Source organism: Micropterus salmoides, unplaced genomic scaffold, assembly GCF_014851395.1.
Source record: "Micropterus salmoides isolate LMB-PRFRI ecotype aquatic unplaced genomic scaffold, ASM1485139v1 Ms_hic_scaffold_19, whole genome shotgun sequence".
In the NCBI taxonomy this organism is placed as follows: Eukaryota; Metazoa; Chordata; class Actinopteri; order Centrarchiformes; family Centrarchidae; genus Micropterus; species Micropterus salmoides.
In genome coordinates, this window is record NW_024041039.1 from 8,964,455 (window position 1) to 8,986,280 (window position 21,826).

At 37.6% G+C, this 21,826-nt stretch overlaps 2 protein-coding genes across 2 annotated transcripts; one reads left to right on the forward strand and one right to left on the reverse strand.

The window, feature by feature from the left end:
• Positions 1 to 597: 597 nt before the first annotated feature.
• lgals3a (lectin, galactoside binding soluble 3a) lies at positions 598 to 8,112 on the reverse strand. Its single transcript, XM_038728734.1, has 6 exons — positions 7,952 to 8,112; positions 7,520 to 7,537; positions 6,641 to 7,405; positions 5,303 to 5,391; positions 4,940 to 5,096; positions 598 to 1,680 (listed from the first exon to the last, which is right to left on the reverse strand). The coding sequence occupies exons 2-6, from the start codon at positions 7,532 to 7,534 to the stop codon at positions 1,525 to 1,527; spliced, it is 1,182 nt and encodes a 393-aa protein (XP_038584662.1). The 5' UTR covers positions 7,535 to 7,537; positions 7,952 to 8,112; the 3' UTR covers positions 598 to 1,524.
• A 2,365-nt stretch (positions 8,113 to 10,477) lies between these two features.
• gmfb (glia maturation factor, beta) lies at positions 10,478 to 20,670 on the forward strand. The gene is made up of 7 exons (XM_038728751.1): positions 10,478 to 10,572; positions 14,157 to 14,253; positions 15,585 to 15,634; positions 15,948 to 15,997; positions 16,309 to 16,391; positions 16,500 to 16,573; positions 17,168 to 20,670. Exons 1-7 carry the CDS (start codon positions 10,570 to 10,572, stop codon positions 17,237 to 17,239), a joined length of 429 nt encoding a protein of 142 aa, XP_038584679.1. The 5' UTR covers positions 10,478 to 10,569; the 3' UTR covers positions 17,240 to 20,670.
• The last annotated feature ends 1,156 nt before the right edge of the window (positions 20,671 to 21,826 follow it).

Genomic DNA, 21,826 nt, shown 5'->3' on the forward strand with positions numbered 1-21,826 from the left:
CAGCAGATCCAAGGTTTTTTAATGGTTTATTTACCTTAAGAAGTGAGAGAATTTTCTCAACCCATTAAGGAACTGTATCATATAAAATCATTTGGTTTTCATTGGACAGGGAAGGGTCTGAAAATTTGTAATCTTAAAAGTAACTAAAGCTGTCAGACAAATGTAGTATAACCTAAAATGTTCCCCTCTGAGATGTAGTGGAGTAGAACTATAAAGATGCATAAAAAGTAAATATTCTAGGAAAGTACAAGTAACTGGAATTTGTACATAAGGACAGTATTTGAGTAAATGTACTTAGTAATTAGTAGCAAAATATACTTTAGTAACAAGAATTCCTTTTGACACTTTCAGTGCCTATTTCTCAAGTTTTCTCTATTTTATTTTTAATTAGATTGCGCGTTCTCTTAGCACTTTTTTCATTCTGTATTGTACTTTTTAATTTATTTCTACTTCATTTATATTATTTTATCTTTATTTAATGTTCTGTCTTTTTTGTTAAAGCACTCTGAGCTACATTCAATGGGGCCGGACTACACCGTCAAAAAAACCCCAAAACTGCTTACAGAGGATTACATTTGAGTAAAAGAAAGAACAAAAGCAGGGAAACTATCATTTATTGTTTACAGGCAGGTACAATATTCGGAATCATACTGCATTATCAGTCATTATTTGTTTGTTGCCCTTTATTTTATAAGCATATAGCCTCAAAATATTGTACCACTGTCATCTTTGGCAACAAATCAGAGCTCATCCCTCCCCTTTCAAAAGTATTACTTAAATTTGAGTCTCACTTCTTTTTTTTTTTTGCTATTAGATTTGACTTCAACATGAAATCATAATTCGTAAAACGTTAAGCGACCCTCCAGTGAGAGCTCGGGAGGATTAATACTGACGGAGGGAGGAGCTCGGTATATAAATACATGTAAAGAAACTTCATCATTAGCATGTATATCACCAGGCCGGGGGGGGGGGGGGGGGGGGGGGGGGGGGGGGTATGTCGGCCAGCACTGAAGTAAGACGGTGAAAAGGAGACCAAGTTGATTTTCAGCAGCACATTCTCATGCATTACAAAGGCTTATCAATATATTGATATAAAGGACAGAATAATAAACATACACATACTGTAAACAAAATACAGCATACTAGTGGAAACTGTATGAAATATTTGTCATCATACTTTTCCACTTGGCCTACAATCTTTTCATTAGGTATAAATTAATATTTCCTTACAACGCTTGTTTTAGATGCACTTTATCTCATTCACTACTTGGAAACTGTTATGTCCTAAAATATATTGGATTGTGAGTGGCTAAAAAATGAGATGTCATTCAGAAAAAGCACTGCAGTGCGCAGACCTGGGTTAATCTTCCATCTGTTCTATAGTAAATGACAAAGTGCCAGGTGGGCAATTTGCTGACTATTGTGCCTCAAAAACTCCATCAAGGTATTTGAAACGATTTCAAATACGGTGGTGAAGTTCGACCCAGGCCTCCTGTACAGCATGTGGTTTAGTGGCTCTGAGATTCAGATCAAACTTGGGGCGGCACTGTGGAGGATGATGTCTCCAGTCACTCGCAGCAGGGTCACTTCCTCCAGCCCGCCGACTCTGTGCTCGTACTCCAGCAGGTGGGTGCCATCCACCGCCACTTTAAACATGTCCTCTTCCACAAGGATCTTCAGCTGCAGGGAGAGCAACAGAAACGTTATGCACAACAAGCCACAAGTTGTCATGGTTCAAGTTAGGGTGACCAGACCTGAATTACGTGCAGTTGTCTCCACTCCAATCCTGTTTGTCCGAAAAATTAGACTAAACCTGAGTTTTGATTAATTACAGCCCAAATACTGATCATTTGGGGCAGTGGTTGCAGTGGTTAGCACTGTCGCCTCACAGCAAGAAGGCCGTGGGTTCAAACCCCGGTTGCCCTGGCCTTTCTGTGTGGAGTTTGCATGTTCTCCCCGTGGGTTCTCTCCGGGTGCTCCGGCTTCCTCCCACCATCCAAAGATATGCGGACTAGGTTAATTGGTGACTCTAAATTGCCGTTAGGCATGAGTGTGAGTGGTTGTTTGTCTATGTGTGGCCCTGCGATGGACTGGCGACCTGTCCAGGGTGTTCCCCGCCTTTCGCCCGATGTAAGCTGGGATTGGCTCCAGCCCCCCGTGACCCTGTACACGGGATAAGCGGTTGACAATGGATGGATGGATACTGGCTACAGCAGGGGCTGCAGGGTATCTGGACATAACTGAACTCTATTGACACAAAGTAACACGCATGCTCTTTTCCCCCTTTTTGTTTTCTAGAAGATAGTGGAAGATACAGTTGCAAAGACAGGAGGTGTGTAGCTGCAGGCACCCACGGAGAGGGAAAGATGACACACGCATTGCGCAGACAGATGTGACAGGCACCACACAGATGAAATTAATTCAATTGTATGTGACAGATAATATTTAAACACTCTTACTAGTTGACTTAACCTGTTTTGCTGTTAGTTGACACTGAATGTAATGTATTGGAGGCCACACCCACCCCTAACCCGCCTGTCCCGAGTTTCATCTGTTCTCATCTGGTCATCTTTAGTCCAAGTCGTCATAAGTTTGATGATCAATTAATCAAAGAAGTAATTTTTTAAGCACAAATGCCAAAGGATTGTGTGGTTCCAGCTTCTCTTAATTTAGATATATTTCAATCAATCAACAATCAAAACAAGCATTTTATAGATCAAAAGATGAATTCAGAAAACTACAACTTTGTGACGCTAAGCTAATATAAGCTTATTGATTTCAGCTGACAGAACACTGCAGGAAAATGTCTTCATTTACACCTTTAAAGAGGTGTTAGATCCGTTTTAAATCTGGAGTAACACCTTCCAACAACCTTTCATACAAGGGCGGGAGAAAAACCTGTTTGTCCCTGATGGGTTAAAAGATTTTACAGACCTGTGACACTGCTTCATGTCACAATGTCTAACCATAGGGTTTCTAGTATACCCATAGTACTACACATAAATAGAGAAAAGCCTGCTGAGCCAGATTTTCCCGCTCTTCTCAGCTTGAATGATATGTTAACATTTCTGTAGAGCAGAAAATGCAAAACACTATTTCTTACATGATGAATCTCCACCGGTAAGAAATATTTTTCCACATGTGGCCATCTTTCATGACGTTTTGGAAAATAATCTAATTGCGATTTTTTTTTACCAATATTGCGATTATGATTTAATATGCAATTAATTTTTAAGCTCTTTACCTCCTTATTCAAAATGGACAAGCAGTAAATCAGTATATAGTATGACCAACACAATATTAGATTACACATACACTGTTCTTTCTTGTAGGCCAGGCCTGTGTTATGATGAAATTAGGTGATGCAAGAATTGCATGAATTATTGTTATGAGCAATGGTGGAGAAGAAGTATCCATCCATCCATCGTCAACCACTTATCCTGCGTACAGGGTCGGGGGGGGGGGGCTGGAGCCAATCCCAGCTTACATCGGGCGAAAGGCGGGGTACACTTTGGACAGGTCGCCAGTAGAAGAAGTATCAAATTATAATAATATGAGAAAGATAATTTGAGAGTCATGTCATGGCATTAAAGAATATGATAAAATATCATCAGGTCGGCCTACCTACAGACCACAAGAAAAACAAAGTTAACGACGAATGTATTAAGCGCTCAATACAAAACCCACAATTCCACCACCAATTAATGAGTCTATCTCAAAAACCTTTAAAAATACTCAGTTTGAGGTTCAATTGAAAAGTTGGCCAACGAAAATCAAACCAAGACGACGCTTCTCGTGTTTAATAGACAAGCTTGGTAATTCTCCAACACCGGCTGTAACCAGGCTGTAACTCGGGACAGACTGGGCCTCTTTCGGACTTCACAGATATTTCCTGAGCTGACTGGTAGCTGTGTGTACTTTGGCTTGTGATACCAATCGCCACAATACGCTTACCTTACTACACGTGTCTTTAAAAGTTCTTTCAAAGTTTCTTTAGTGTCAGCTTCTGTCAAGGTTAAGGCCATTGTACAACAACAAGTCAATACAGCGTAATGTGCAATAGTTGATGCTTCCTCTGCAGACTGGTTTACTCTCACTTGTCATGTGACCAGAGCGTAATGGCAGCCTTTGCGATTAGAAAATCTGGTTTTATCATATCACGATAATATTGCAAATGCAATTAATCGTTCAGCCCTAGAAATGTAACATTACTGTTTAGAACATAGAAGTACATCATGTCTGATAGAAATCAATGAAGTGTATTAAAACTGGAGCTGAGGACCACGGTCCTGGGTAAATGATGATGTCCTAATACTTACACATGACTAACAGTCTAGTATCAAACATAAAATGAGTTGCATCTGGGTTCAATATCTTGTGTGACACACAGGACTTGAATGTGAATGAGAATGCCTTTCCCCCGTGGCCCACTGAGTAATCACGATCAAGCTAGCCAACAACTTGGAGCAAAACGCCGCTGCTCCAGCATTTGCCTGAATTGGTCATTGGTCTGATGTTACAGGTCTACAGGACTAACGCTGCAATAATATAGTCGTCTCACTCACAAGTCGCCAGCATGGGAATTTTTTCTGTCTCCATTTCTCTACCATCCCAGATGATGTGAATGTTGCATCAGGTTTAAGTTGAGCAGAGCTATGCTGGGAATTACGTGAGGTGACCAAAGTCCATATCCCAGTAAGGATGATAAAGGTTGTTGTAGAAAAGGGAGAACCAAAAATCTCACATGAGAGATGTCATTTAGCATTTCATTGTCTCAGCACTTCTACACTTCTGTGCAGTGGCAATAAAGTTAAAGCCTGCATGGGTGGACCAGAGGTGTGACATTAACTTGAAGAAAATGGTAATTTCATTATAATAAAACATGCACGTTTTTGAGGTTTCCAATCTTTGGTACAGTTCCATTATTGTAACACTTTACCTCAAACCTCTGTCCCTGAACAAATGGGAAGCCTCCTTCTCGCTCCTCTGGCCCCCAGCATCCACCTAGATTGGAGTTTCTGACAATTGTTTGCTCAGGAAATCGAGGATTGAAGTGAAAGACGACATCTGGGCCTTTGATGAAGTCAACTTGGAACCTGCATGAAAAAGATTAGGAAAAAAATAAAAGTAATGATAACTGCTTTATTATTAGTTTTATCATATAGATTATCATAATTTTATCATGAAAGTAAATGGTGCAGAGAGTAGGTGGGCCAGGTGGGTTATTGTTGGGCATCCAGTTATGTGCCTCAAGCATAAAGTATCACTGACAGCAGAATAGGAGGATGAATGTTATTCATACCTGTCTGCACCAGGAATGGGTTCCCCAACTATTGTGATTAAAAGTTGTGGCATAATTCCAGCATGAAGAGGGAGATCGTACGGCACCATCTGTAAGAAATATTTATATTTTAAAAATCACAACGATACATTTACTGTGCTATATTTATAAATGTTTTATATATAAAACAAGCATAATGACAAATTATGATTTACTGTGTTTATTAAGCAAAAATACACAAATGGAAACAGTGTTTATTCGGTTTATAAAATCCCCCAGGTTAGAAGTAGAATTGTACAAATTTTATCACTAATACTCTGAACATGGTAATATTTAGTGCTTAATATCAAAAATTAAAGAGGGGATTTTTAGTTAAACATTATATAGAAGTTTGACCCTGCCCACATTCCTAAAGCACCACCCCAGTGAGTCACCATCTCCTTCATTTAGATCCACACTCTTACGCAATTCACAATGACTAGTCAAGACAATGAAAAGAAAAAGTAAAACAGAGTAAAATCTGGAGTTTAACATTTTTACTACAACAAGGCATCAAACTGACGTCTGAGCAAAATGACAGAAAAACATTTTTTTTAAATTATAATCATGTGAATGTGGAAAAAAAGTGATGAACACTGTACACAAATTGTAATCAAACTGTGATTTTGTCATAGAATATAAAGGTGTCTTAAAACAGAAAACAAGTGTAAAAGTAAAAGTGTAATTGTAAATCATATTGCACTTCATTAATACAATACATTCCACAGGCAGATTCAGCACAACCCTCCCTAAGTGTATTTTCTGTGTATATATTCAGTCTTTGGCACATTTCCTTGTGAGCCTAATCAAACCATGTTGATTCTGGAAGTGACGTCCTTGTCCGACTGAAAAGCTGAGTTCATTGCTTTCAATTATATGGTGGATTATATCTGGGCTGAAAGACAAGAATAGATTTTTTATAACTACGTTTGAAGATTTATCGATTCATCTTTATGTTTTGTTTTGCAACCCAGCAGAGCCCAAGATACAGAAAAAAGAATCCAAACGCAGCCATCCTGCAGTAAATCCCAACAAGGCAGGAAACAAACTCCAACAGCAGCAGTACCAAGTAACAACAAATCAGTCATATTGCATGTTTTAGAAAATATCCTGTATTAGAGTAGAACTGAATATCTATATAGTGACCGGCTAAAGTGGTTGGCAGAGTAGATGTACATTTAGCTGGGTGCTGGTTGTAATTTCCCACACTGAATCCCAAAGACTTCCACAACTCCACAGCACACCAGAGCAAAAACATAAAAGAAATGCAGCAAGCAAGCAACCTAATGTTTTGAGTTCATTACAAATGCTTGTACTCACCAGCATGCCTCCTGGAGCTGCAGGCCCACCATATGAACCCATAGACCCCGGGCCAGGACCAAAGGGGCTTGGGGCAGAAGGGAAGCCTCCACCTGCAGGTGATCCCCATGATCCAGGAGGGATTGGGGGAAAGCCTCCAGCAGGGAAGGCAGGGAATGAGCCAGGGCCAGCTGGAGGGGGGAATGCACCTGGACCACCGGGTCCGTACATCCCATTGCCTCCTCCTGGCTGACTTCCTGGGAAAGGCACATTTGGATAAGGCCCAGAGGGAGCTCCAGGGCCAGAAGGAAATGGTCCAGTTGGGTAAGGAACAGGGCCTCCAGGTAGCTGTCCTGGAGCTCCTTCAGGTGGGTACTGCCCAGGGAACTGGCCAGGGAACTGCCCGGGAAACTGGCCAGGGAACTGGCCAGGGAACTGACCAGGGGCTCCAGGGCTGGAGGGAAACTGCCCTGGAGCTCCTGGTGCAGGTGGATATTGTCCAGGTATCCCTTGACCATGCGGGAACCCACCAGGCGCTGAAGGAGGTCCTGGATATTGCCCTGGTGCTCCAGGACCAGAGGAAAATGGGAAATGCCCCGGCGCCCCTGGGCCAGATGATCCGCCGGCAAAGTCAACCGGAGCGGAGGGCTGGGTGGGAGCTCCTGGGGCTGAGCCAGGCCATCCTGGGTTTGAAGAAGGTGGAGGGTTGGCGGCAGGGGCAGATGGGTTAGGGTTCGCTGATTTCTTCGCCTGGCTTGGGGTGCTGTCTCCTAAGGCATCTTCCAGCTGAAGTAGAACAGAAAGGTAAAGTGACTCTGTCTACAAAAAAATATCTGTTTAACCACCAGCTACCAGTAAATCATAAAATGATGTAAAAACTGAGCAATCCTTTGAACTCACCGAGAAATCTGACATGATCTAAAACAAAAGACACAACTTTCATTAGTTTTATAAGGAAGTCATAACATCCAATTATAACAAGCTGTCAAACACTAGAAGGAATGTCACACAGGCTCTGAGTAACAGCAGAGTAAATGTTTCCATCACCGACTGGTGATCAACAAAATCCATTTGGGCAGAGTCGAAATAGCTTGACCAAACTGAAATATGATTACAACGAGCTATACCGACTTTAGCTGCATATTAAAGGGGATATCGTTAGTAAAATATGTAGTTAACTGATGTTACACAGTTGGCTAACGACCTAGCTAACAGAAGCTAACTGATAGTTAACTAACGTTCAGATTAGCTCTTCGTGTTAGCTCGCTTCTTTATCTCATCTTCACGGTGTCAACACAAGTTAAACAGTGAAAAACTGATATTTCATGCTACCTCTCCAGACGGTGGACTCCTCTCAAACGATAGCGGGTAACAGAGATGATTTTTTATCAAGCTGTGAAAGCCAGTTAGCCAGCAAATTTAGCCTCCCGGGGCAAAGAACTACAAGCTAACGTTGGACCTGCTCTCACAACTACAACTCTCGGAGAGGAAGAGCGCACACACGCGCTTCAGTGATGACGTATTCTTTAAGGAAGGGCGCGTTTCGCTGCACGCACGCGCGCGCACACAAACATGAAGTTATGTAAAAGAAAATGAGAGCGTGACGATCCTGTGACAACAATGTTTTATAGGTCATAAAGTGAAACTAACATATTTCCCTTCAAACACAGCTAACCTAAACTTTATTACAATACAAAACAGGTATAATACAGAGCGCAGCAGGTGTCAAAAACTATTTTACGCACAGAAATTACTGATTCATCTGTACATGGGGGGGGGGGGGGGGGGAGTGAAGGTTTCTTTGGAAATATAATAGGTCACGATTATTACAAGTTACCCTATTTAAAATGTAATAGTGTAGCTATGTTAATTACTTTATCAAAGTAATGTAACATTTAATTACATTGATTATTTGTCTAAATTTCTAGATGTTTTCATCTGTTAACCATTTTCAAAAGACATCTTGGGAGGCAATATCATTAATCATTAAATTACGTAACTAAATTATGTAACCTGTTACTCCCCAACAGTGAAGTCAGAGAGACAAAATGACAGATTAGGTTAAAATGGAGGAGCCAGCTTAAAGTTACCATTTAGGTTTTCAGTGTGTTTTAAGGGCTCATATTACCAAACAAACAGTGAAGCCATGCTTTTAGTGCCCCTGGTGGTCTGAGGGCAATTCCCTGCTTTTCCCTGTTGATTATTCCACCAGTCTGCCACCATCCAACCTGGCACACTGCTGAAATGATTTTAATGTTTTGATGACCTGCAATTCAACTTAAACTTCATTAGCATAAATCTAAGGCTTTATCTGTTTTGCCTCCCCAGCCACATTTTTTTCAAAGTCTCCCATTTAAATTTGTCCAAACCTGTTGCTGAGGTAAAAAAAAAAAAACTTGATATAACTTTAAAATCCACCTTTTTTGCTTTGACCTATGGTTTGACACACATATAAAAGCCTTTTTTTCACCTGAAGAACATTTCCAGACTATGCCCCTTTCCCACTCACGCAGACTGCAGAGATTCTCGTTCAGGCCTTTATTACATCCAGATTAGATTACTGTAAATGCCCTTATTTAAGTCACAACTGAAAACTGTCCTGTTTAGATATACAGTCTATGGTTTAGATGAGTCTTTCCTAGTGCTTTGTAATATGTATGTAATAAATAAATGATTTTATCTGTATATAGGCTTATATGTAATTGCTATTGTTGTTCTCTGTAATTACTATTATTGTTATCATATTAATTTCATATTCATAGGCTATATCATATTTGTAAAGTGTCCCTGGGGTGACTTGGAATTTGCTTATAAATAAAATATAGTATATTTATTATTATTTTCCAATTGTAGATCTACAAAAAAGCAGATGGAAATTAAAGATGTTTTGTATGATGCTGTAGATACACATGGACAGCTGCTGAGCCTTATTTGGTCTGTTTTGTTCTTGAATTGAGAGATTAAGCAGGTAGATGTCATAGCGAGCAAAATAAGTTTTATTAGGTATTGTTTTGTAGTCTGGCGTGTTGAGTTCTAATATTCGGTGGAAGTATTCAGATCATTTACTAGACTGTGACAAAAATGTTAATAAATAAATCAAAGTTCTTTCTAAATAATTGCTCTTTACACCCAACGTTGCTTGATAGTAGTATTATATAGAATGTAGAAATAACTCATAACAAGTTGCAATCCTGCATTCAAAATCTAACTTAAATAAAAGTACTATCACCTGAACGTGCTTAAAGTATCAAAAGCAAAAGTACTCTTTATGTTGAAAAAATGTGTCCTGCTAGTGTTATATTGTTATATATTATATAACTGGATTGGTAAATTTGTTTACTGTTGTAATTTATCTAGGCGAACTTCATTTTGTTGGGTTGCAAGTTGGGTAGCAGTTTAATCTGCAAAGTAACTTGTTAGCAGCCTAACTGGTAACTTAACATAATTTAATGAACTAAATGTTAAACAGATGCATACGAAAGAGTATTAGGGCCACATTAAGGAAAATAAATTGAGAGTGAAGATTATTTTGCATTTCGAGAATAAAGTCAACATGATGTGAATAAAGACAAAATGATGAGAATAAAGTTGAATTGACGCCAATAAAGTTGAAGTACCATTTTGAGAATTAAATAAAAAGGGTTTATTTATTCTCATCTTGTTAACGTTAGTCTCGAAATGCAAAATAAATTTAAAAAAATCTTCATTCTCATTTTTGTTTTCTAGTGGCTCGAGCAGTTCAACAAGGCTTTTCGCAACACTCTTTACTTGAATGAAATACTAAAGCTGCAGGACAACAGAGATTCATGAGCAACTTTTAAGGGAGGGGGCGCTTGTTTGGGATTGGTCAAACCAGTCACAAGATGATGTGAAGTGAAAAAAAAACATTGAAAGCGTCTCTATCATTCAGAGCAGCAGCAGCAGCTTCAGGGGTTTTTAACTCTACAAAAATGGTAAGTTGCTCAGTGTTATTGTGAGAAAGCTGTGGCCAGTGACTCTTCTGCTTTTTTTTTTAACCCCGAGGTCTTAACAAATGTGAACTTCCGGGGACTATTGGGGAAAAGTAAGGTCGCAGATTGGCTAGCGTTAGCCTGCTAGCCTAGCATTAGTTCCACCCTTGTCCACAGTGTCAAGCCAGCGAGAATAGTCATGTTGAATTTCCGGTTATGGATTTCAGAATAAAATTACTGCTGGCAAAGAAACGTTGATGAGGTGAAAATTAAAAATGATAGTAGCTTGTTGTTGAATTGCTTTGGCTCAGAGTTTCAGTTTGCTATAAATGGAAACATCAATAATAAATCAGATAATATCTCCCAGAGAGGTTTACCAGAGCATCACAGCATTATATGTGTTAATCAATGCATTTTTAAAACAAAACAGTAGCTAATTTTCATCAAAACAGAGTATGAAATAGTAATTTCCTCAAAATTATTTACCTTTTACATGTGGAGTTAGAATGACTTTTGACAGCTTCAATTGTATTTATTGAACATGCTGTATTACTATCAGTAGGTAAAAGTAAAGAGTATGACTTTACACTGCAGTAAATTCTATATTCATACAAAGCAAAGTGATGATTGTGACTTACTTTTTCTGTTCTGTATCGACCACAATGTTTGCATTTTATTTAAAACACTAAATATTAGGAGAAATGCAGCACATGTTTATTTGATTTTGGTGATCTGTATGTTTCATAATAAGGACTGAAATTTATGGGAATTCTGAGGATTTATAATTGAGTGTTTTGCATTATGTAGGCTATGTATGAACATTATATTGTTTTTAAATGTAATCATTTAATAAGTCAGTTTGGCTTTTGACCCTGTTGTGAAAACTGAGCCAAGGCACATGATGAAACACAAGATAAAATACAATCAGAATAAAATCAACAAAATTAAATATTTAAAAGGAATTAAACTGTAAGTTTGCTCAATCATGCCCTAGCTTTATCAAACAGTAAAATTTTAAGTCTAGTCTTAAAACTGGTGATGTTGTCTGATTCCCAAAACCCAAATTGGGATGCTCTTACAGCAGACTCTTAAACAACACAGACTGTTGCTTGAAAAAAATAACAGAAACGATAAACCAATAATGAAAATGTTTGCTAATTATTTTCCTTTTGAATCATTTCAGCTCTTAATAAGAATCTTGCTCCACTTCATGAACGTTTCCAGATGTACTGTATGCTTTTATTTTGAAGAGCAGCCTATCGGACTTCCTGTCATAGCTGTGTGGTGGTTAGTGTGATGTCGCAGTGATGTGTTTCAACCGGTTTCGACGCGTCTGGGTTTGGGGAGCTACCTTTAGCTCGTTTGCTTATCACGATGAAGAATGTTTCCCTCAGGGGGGGTTGATTGTGTGTCATGGCAGCTTGACTGTCTTCAGGGTCGATAAACATTTGGCCTGAGTTACTGCCTCATTTTTACACGATGAGATGCATCAAATGAACTGGATACCTTAAGTTAGCTGACTCTCATTTCCTGGCTGAATTAGCAGCCGAGCTGACGAGCTAGCTGTCAGTGGCTGGAGGAATTTAAACCAGCTTTAACTTTAAACCTGTGGCCGCCTCCGGCTTGTATTGTCATGCCAGTTTCCCATCGTTTTTCCTATGCATCCTGGTTTTCAACTCTCTCCACTCCAGACACTCCAGTCTCTTTTTAATCTGTAAAGATCTCTCTCTCTGAGCTCAGTGAAATCCTGACTCCCACTAGCCATCTGTTCAGGAAGGTGTAATTATAGAATTCAGAGACTCTTAAGAGTTTATGTCTTTGTGGTGGAGTTGTGTGTGTGTGTGTGTGTGTGGGCATGAGGCTCAGCACAGTAAAATCTATGTATTATTCTTTTCTGAATAAAGTCTGTGGGTCAGATAGGACTCCTGCATAAAGACAGTTCTCTAACACTGGCTTGGATACTAACACACAAACAGCTAAGCAATAAAATGCTTGAAAACAACTTTAATCTACAGTCTGTGGCTCTGCAGCTGTCTGCCATACAAATAAACCCTCTGCAAATATCCCTACAAACATGGGGCCAAGTTAAACACATTATTTTCCCAGTTCATAAAGATCTGCCAGAAATACATATATTAAATATACATAGTTATAAAAGGCACTGCTTTTCACTTTATATTCTCAAGTTTCTTTCTCAGTAAACATGAATCTGTACATTTAACATGGATGACAGTAAATCAGGTACACTTATCTGCATTGTGTAAGAGACGCCATGTAAAAATGAATACATCTGAATGTGTGAGGAGGACAAACATTATTCTGCGTGTTTTTCCACAGAGAAACAGAATTGAGGATCTCTGCTGGAGTTTGTCACATCTTTTTTTTCATTGGATTATGCAAAAGTTATGGAAGTGTGTATGCGTGTGTGAGAAATAGTTGGACGGGAAAAAATCCCGGATTTGAATGATCATATAACAGGCACTATAAATGTTGTGCCATGAGGAACAAAGGCGTCATAGTACTATTTTCTCTCATATTGGAGCACACCACATAGCTGATTTTAAAGGATGGAGGCTGCCAGGAAAAAAGGAAGTTAATGGATGTGAGGATACATTTTCTGATGCAGTACGACTACTAAGTTAAAATTCAGAGGAACAAACGTGTTATACAGAATATTACAAACATATTATCTATAAATCAGATACATTGGTATAGTCCAGGTGAACGATCTGTGTGTGGTGTCTTTGGTTTGTTTTTTTTGTTTGACAGTAACTAAGTACATTTACTCAAGTACTGTACTTAAGTACAAATTTTAGGTAGATGTACTTGAGTAATTTCTTCTCATGTCACTTTCTACTTCTATTCCACTACACCACGAAATATTGTACTTTTTACTCCACTACATTTATCTCACAGCTTTAGTAGTTTAATGATGATGAATGAAACTACCCAACAAAATAAGTACAGCTGAAACGAGTAGTCAGTTGATAGAAAATTAATTTGGAACTATTTTGATAGTTTTAAGTAATTTTTAATGCAAAAACGTTTCATGGTTTCAGTTTCACAAATGTGAAGATTTTCTGCTTTTAATTGAATTTAGTGTTAATAATGTTGAGGTTTGGACTGCTGGTCAGACAAAACAAACATTGTGAAGGTGTCACTTTGGGCTCTGGGTAATTGTGACGGCATTTCTCACAATTTATAGAATAAAAAAAACCCAGTCATTTCAATAATGCAGAAAATAATCAGCAGATAAATTCATAATGAAAGTAATCATTAGTTGCAATCCAATACAAAATAGTTAAAAACAAGCTCCACCTCAACCAACTTTGACAGTAAATCCTGCTTTTACATGAATGAATGAGTAATAATAATCTCATGATATATTATATACTAGTATAACAGGCACAGTGGACATTTTTTGCATTAAGTACTTTTACTTTTAATACTTTAAGTGCAAAATAATACACAAGAATCGTGTGGTTTAATCTGTGTACAGTGTCAATACTTTCAAAAACATGTTTATAACTTTAAGTCATTTAAGTGACCACATCTATGTGTTTGCTTGTTTCTCCTGTTATTATCAGAGTGAATCACTGGTGGTGTGTGATGTGGATGAAGATCTGGTTAAAAAGCTGAAGCAGTTCCGTTTCCGGAAGGAGACCAACAACGCAGCCATCATTAGTGAGTATCGGCAACACATTTTATGGCATTCACTTTCTTCTCTTACGTGTTTTTTGATGATGTGCTCCAGGTCAAACAATGATAGGGTAGATGGTGTCAGGAGTCCAAAGTGCAAGTGGAATCTAAGTAGAAGTATTAATTCATCATTCTGTGTGCCATTGTTGTTGGTATTTATTTTTGTGTTACCAAGTGAATTATTCTTGTTGTCCTTGGTAGTTTTCAGAATTGGGTCACCTTCCAAAAACAAGCTTACTTTAGTAAAATGGAAACCATAAGTCAGTATTTGGGTGTTGGATTTACCATTAATGCTGACACTGCTTCCTGCTGTGTGGAACAAAATGGAGACGGACACACTGCCTCTTTAAAATCTTGAATCCAAATGTGAATTATTGTTGTTGTCCTTGGCGGTTTGCAGAATTGGTGAATGTGACATTAACGCTGACAATGCTTCCTGCTAGTGATAGACCAATTAACTGGGCAAATATCTGGCATTTTGAGATGTTGGGCATCAGCCAGTACTTGTGCTCTCAAGACTTATATATCATTTTAAATTACAGCAGCTGTAATCTAAAACAATTACTGACTAGTAAATATATATCTTGTTATACTGTAGCCATGAAACAACACGTCACGTTCTGAAATCTACAACATAACCCAATGTAATGTTTTTTATTTCATTAATTAGTAAAATAAATTACATTTAAAACAACACGTTACTGGAGATAACCATGCATATGGTGGACACACTGCCTCTTTAAACTCTTAAAATCCAAATTAATGAACTTTATTTCTTTCCTCAAATTTTCTCTAATCAACTCTGCCGTGTTCTTGCAGTTTGAAGTCCAGGGGGAGGCTCAATGAAAATGAAATTAAAAACAGAAGAAGTTACATGATATTAGACTGGGAAATGTAAGCCAGCTACAGCTATATATCTGGAGAACAGAGCTTACCTCCAAACGCAGCAGGTGGTGGCAGTTTAGTGTTGCACCAGTTTCTGGATCAGGATTGTGTTTGCGTGGCATGGAGTCAAAAGCACACACACACACACACACACACACACACACACACACACACACACACACACACACACACACACACACACACACACACACACACACACACACACACACACACACACACACACACACACACATTATTAAAAGGAAATATGAGCAAAAATGTATTGTTTTTTTTAATACAAAACTCTTTTGATATGTTACTTTTGAACATACTGCTGCTTCTACTACCACTATTAAACTAATATGATGGTTTTATCATACAGCTGTTGACTTAATGGTTTCCTTTTTTTCTTTCTTTTTTTAACCCCTCAGTGAAGATCGACAAAGACAAGCAGCTTGTGATTCTTGAAGAGGAACACGAGGTAAGTTAGCTTCATTATAATATGATGTGCTCCATTCTTGTGTCTGCACTATATACAGAACAAGGTCATATTCAACTTTTCACATTTTAAACTTGAAATTAAAGGTACAACCCAGGATTCTTTAGAAATTAAATTTACACATAGAAGTGATGATGATTGTGTTGAACTCTGTGTGGTTAAACTTGTTTTTGGCCTTACAGCTGTTTTAATTTTAGTGGATAATTGCTTTAAGATGAAGTGCAACTTAAGACAGTACTTCAACAGAGACGGAACACCTCACTGAACTGTTCATTATCTGTCTTTTTTTTATTAGGACATTTCTCCTGATGATCTAAAGGATGAACTGCCTGAGAGACAGCCGAGATATCCTTTTGAATAAGTGACCTGTCTTATTTTAACAGTATTTAAACTGTTGGATATCATCAGTCTAACGTTACTGTAGTTTACGATTAGGTGTTATAATATATTCTGAATATATGCCTGAAACATGGCCTGTGTTTTTAAATTATAAGTTTTTTCCCTTGAAAAAGATCATTTTATTTTAAATATATATGCGTTAACTTTTGTTAAAGGTATTAGAAAGTAAAATCCTGTTTTAGTTTCGTATGCTTTCTGTCTCAACCATGCTTTATTACAATGAGTGTAATCTGTGAACTGTCCTTAGCACCGGGAACATTTATCGTCTACAGTTATAAATACCAACATGATGATGGACGTGTGTCCTATCCTCTCTGCTTCATTTTCTCCAGTCCAGTGGGTAAGAACACCTCCGGAGTTACTTTTGAATGAATGCCGCAAATCGTTCCCTGCGCCGTTCTATCATCAAGGACATTTTTGTTCATTTTGGCGTATTTGTGTTCGGCAGGTTGCAGACCAGAGCAGCAGATGATGTACGCAGGAAGCAAAAACAAACTGGTGCATACCGTGCAACTGTCCAAGGTTAGTGAGCCATCTGTGAGTTGCATCTGACATTGATGCAAAAGAGATAATAAAGTAGAAAAATAAAGTTGACATCTGGTACAGACATTCGTTTTCCTCTCAGGATAAATTATTATCACTTTGATGTCAACTTAACTGTTCATCTTGCACCATCCTCAGGTCAAAATTTTTATTTGTCCAGTACTTTTGTCTGTCAGCAGTTAGCTGCAAAACTAATAACGTTCCCATTACGCTGTACTAATTAGAATATGTTGTCATGTTAAAAGGCTAAACTAAGATGGTCAACAGCATTAGGATCGTCATTGTGCACGTTAGCATTTAGCTCAGTATAGCCTTACAGATAGATAAGCTACAACGGCTGTAGACTGTTAGTCTTTATATTTAATTGTGGCAGTTAATGTAGTGATGTTATTTAATTCATCTGATTTTCACGCATTTATCTGGCTATTTTATTACATTATCAAACATCTATTGCATTATTAGCTGGTACAATGCTTTGCACTTAACTGCATCCTAAGACTTTTCCTTTATAATGTGTGAAAAGAAAATTCTGAATCCGGCTCTTTTGTTGCTCCTTTTTTCTTTTTTTACCAGGTGTTTGAGATCAGAAACACAGAGGACCTAACGGAGGAATGGCTTAGAGAGAAACTTGGGTTCTTCGGCTAAAGTCGTCTCATCCAGTCGTCTGGTATGTGAGGAGGATCCAGATTGCACAACTTGCGTCATCTCTTCGGGAAAACACGTCACAGTTAATGTTTCCCTCCTCTTTGTGCCAGACCTGATTTAAGTAGTGTTTCTGTACTTAGTTTTAGGCCTCTTTGGTAGAGTTTAGGGCATATTACAATCCAGTGTGCCAGAAGGTTCAGACAGTCACAGGAGTTTGTATACTTTTCTGTGACTGTCGATACATGTGGCACTAATTTAACCTCACCCAGCCTAAAACTGAAAATACTATTTGACGCAGGTCTCTGTTTGTGTCCTATACAATCTCTCCATGTGCCAGTTATGTGTCTGTATTGAATTAACACTACCATAGCTCTTAAAGAGGACAGAAATTGATAGTACTCATCTGCCATTCCTAAGCATGTTCAGTCAGGAGAATTTAAAGGTGTTGTAACAATGGTTTCCTTAAATAGTTTTACTCTCAGCATTTTGTTTTTTTTGTAACTCTGAACCTCCTGAGTTTCACCTTTTTTAATGTTTTTTTAATAATTTGAGGGATTCTTACTTTTAGATTTGTTTTTTGTGTTTTTCTGGTGTATGTAGGGTTATGTAAGCAGCATATACTTTAGAGCAGTAATTAGCTTTTGTTGTGAAAACACATCTGAACAGTCATAGCTACAATTCAGAGAATAATATATAGGTCAGTTTCAGTCAGTCTCTCCTATACTTTTAATTTAAGGTCACTTAAATTTATAATTTAGGTAACAAACTGTAAATAACAAAAACACTAAGGCTATTTGACAAGTGGCACTTAGGACTTATATCTGTGTTGTACGTTCCTATGTGGACAAGCTAGCAGAAGCCCTCGGGTGGTACTTATCACGCTGCAGATTTGCCCTTCAGTCCATCGTCAGATCACATCTTTTCGTCTCTGTTTAGAGAAAAAACAGTGTGACTCACTGGTAAAGCTGTATTTCTGCCTTTGACCTGCATATGTGTTACAACAATATCACACTCCTGAAAACAGTATTTCCACTCTGAAACATTCCATACTCAACAATTCATTACTTGCAACAAACCTCCGTCTCTGGCGACCATGACAGTCTTGAAAACAATGCACACAGCGGGGGCATTACCTGCCCTTTTTTTAATCTACTGGGCTACTCTGTGTAAGTGGGTCACTGTGTTTTTAAGGAGATTGTTAGCTAATATCGTGCATTATAGCTATTGCTGTTATTAGTGTTTATGAATGTTGTGCTTCATTCTGATGTAAAGCCACTTTGTTTGCTTAGTGGTAGTCACAGCCTTGAGAATGATGGCTGTGACTTCTCCAAATGCCAGTTGTGCTTAATATTTAGACTTGGTTGGTAAAGGACAGTGTCTGAGTAATTTACATTTTCCATACAGAACAGGGTTGGACCAATATAGCTTGAAGGCTGATAATGATATTTGTGTCCCAGCAGCTCATATTTCATGCCAGTATCTATCTTAATATTGACAGTACAAGTATTTTTACAGTTACACTGTTGATCTGTATTCTATCATGCTGGATCTGAAATGAAACACATATTGAGGTAAAGTGAGTGATTTTAGCTTTTAGCACACTTTAATTCCAATGTGCCGCCATACAGAGTTAAAACAACATAAAATGTCACTTTCTGGACATTTATGGACTCTGTTGTATGTATTTGGCTATTTTTCCTGCCCAAAAGTGGCAGTTTGTCCTTGTTTTCTGCTGAAGGTCATCTAAAATAGCATTTAAACCAGCTACAAAAAATGTACTGCAGGTGCTACAGATTGGTTTTATGTGAGTGGTGAGTGAGAAACCTCCATTATATCAGTAGTGGATTTCTTATTCTTAAAGCTTAATATCAGCTCTGTGTATTGGTCTGGCCCTAATAAAGAATAATAGGCACAAATGAATTCTGCATTTTTACTTGTCAGTGTCATTTCTTATCGAGAAAATCCTACTTTAGAAACCAATATTGGAGGGTTGTGGTTGATTTAAAGCCCCAAGGCAAGAAATGACCACCTTATGTATGATGTCATACTGCTAAGTCTACCATACCAATGACTTGTCTTAATTTTTTGTTGTTGTTGTATTTACATCTGTTTAGTTTTTGTTTTTTTATCATGAGGCCAAAATGAAATATAACACAAATATGTTTTGTGAGGGGAAAAATAGAAAGTGAATGGATACGCTTTGTTGGAGAATTATGTTTTTTAAGACACTATTTTCTTTTTAACTTTATGATCTGAAGTCCATGAGACCTCATTTTTTTTTTCTATTTAAGTATAATCTTGGTTATAATATATAACAAAAGCAGTTTTTATTTTCTAGAGGCCTGACTCAAAGAAATGTACGCACAATCACACCATTTCATGTAAATGATTTATTGATGTCAGACATTAATCATTTTATGATTCCACATGTCAGGACAGGGTTTAATCCAACAGGAACAATGGGGCATAACTGTAATCACTTGTTTTGCTGTTCGAAGCTAAGATTTACACTGTCAGCTTGATATTAGACAGTATTACGCTGCTGTTGCAGAGAAACGTAACTAACATAGGTGATTCTCATGTTTATAATGGTTTCTGTTTTCTTTTTACTTGAGCTGAAGTTGTGCGCTGTCCTTTATTGGTAAAGGAAGTTTTATCACCCTATGACCTACAAAACTCAAGGTAAATTTAGCAAAGCAAATGTAGTCAATCTGAAATCAAAGACATGGTTTGTTTCACTCTGAAACAGACTTTGATTTTAAAAACATGTGCAATGTCATGTGTTTTTGTTGGGAATATATTTAGCTGATATCTTTTGAAACCTGTAAAATGTGGAGAGCTACTGTAAAACAAGTGCATGCTTTAATGTATGTCTGAACAGTTTTCATAAACCTGACAGAAATTTCCTAATGACATTCAAAAATGTGCTGCTCTGTCACATGCACTCTTTTCAGAACATTTTACATGATTAAGTTAATTTGATTAGACTGCTTCAAAAAAAGGGACAATACTGGCTTCTCATACATCTGGTCTCAGCAATGTTCTTACTACTGACAGTACTTTGAAGAAAAACTCTGCTATGGACATGGGTTGTAATAGGCTGTCCATTGATCATGTACCCTAATCAATCTCCCCGTTATACTGATATTTAGCCATGTATCTGACTATGTCTGTGGATCTATGTGGTGAACCTGTTGTACATTTGGCCTCCTGAGTCTTTTAACTTGCAAATGTGTTGTTCAGCTCTTGGTGTCATCTCTGATCAAATGCCTACTATTCTGTTTTGTTTCATTTTTAATAAAAACACACCTGAGACATGTACCATAACCAGCTGCCTCATGGCATCAGTGAAACTTGAGATATTTGTATTTTCCCATACTTTATAAAGTGTCTGTTGTCCTATTGTCCAAATAAAATGACAGTGGTGTTTACCCCTCTGGTTTCTACAGATGTGTTTATCATATTTAGTAGAGCATGGATCAAAACTGTGGAATGCTTCAGAGACTGAACACTAGTACAGCAATGGCATCTCTTCAGAATAAATAAATATATATATATATATAAAGTAAAATTTGTGTGGCTAATGCATGTACACATATATATGGACAGTAACAAAGTTTGCTTAGCTTTACAGTCTGCTTTTAATTTGTATGTTAAACTATATAATGTTTTTGTATTATTTCAAAACACAGCTTCACAATGAAAAGTAAATTCCATAATAACAAGAAAAATAATTATTGAAAGTATAACGAATTTAAGGTAAGTAGAACGGAAACACTTGATGCTGTGCACACTAATAGCTCTTACTAGAATTTATTGCTGCTTGGAACAACAAACTGCCACCTGTTTCCGTGAGCTTTGTTGTGTAACCTTTTAGTTTTACTGTCAAAATGTCAACATTAACAGAGCATGTTAACTTTTCAGTAAGCTTTAACGTTACACATTGTTAGCCCATGGCACAATTAGTTGATTTAAAAAAGTAAGCTAGACTTTACCAATGGCTCATTCGGAATAATAAAAATGACGAAATGGAATAAAACTGAACATACACTTGGATGTCAGGGATAAACAGCAGGAAATGTTGTACTACAACATCGCTCTGACAGTGATGCTGAAACATTTAGCTGATTAATCGATAAGTCAATTCAGAATTTATTAAACTATTTAGATTTTTGTTAAATATGCCATAAGCATTCTTTGGTTTCAGCGTCTCAAATGTGAGAACTGTCTGCATTCTGTTTTGTTGGATTCTGGACTGTTTTTCAGACAAAACATACAATTTTGAAGACATATTTAGCTCTGGAAACATATAATGGACATTGTTATTATTAATACTTGCATATTTTTTAGATGAAATGTTTCAATAGAAAAAAGACAGCTCAGTGAACTATAAAAAAAACTCCTGTGAAAGGACTGGGAAAGTGTTGCTTGCTTGTTTGTCTTCTATCTATTGTCACTTGTAGATCTCTTACTGTATTGATGCCTATATGTTGTTCCTCAAATGTAAGTCGCTTTGGATAAAAGCCAGTACATGTAACTGTAAACACTGAAGGAGATCTCCAGAAGATGGCAGTAATGCCACAATAA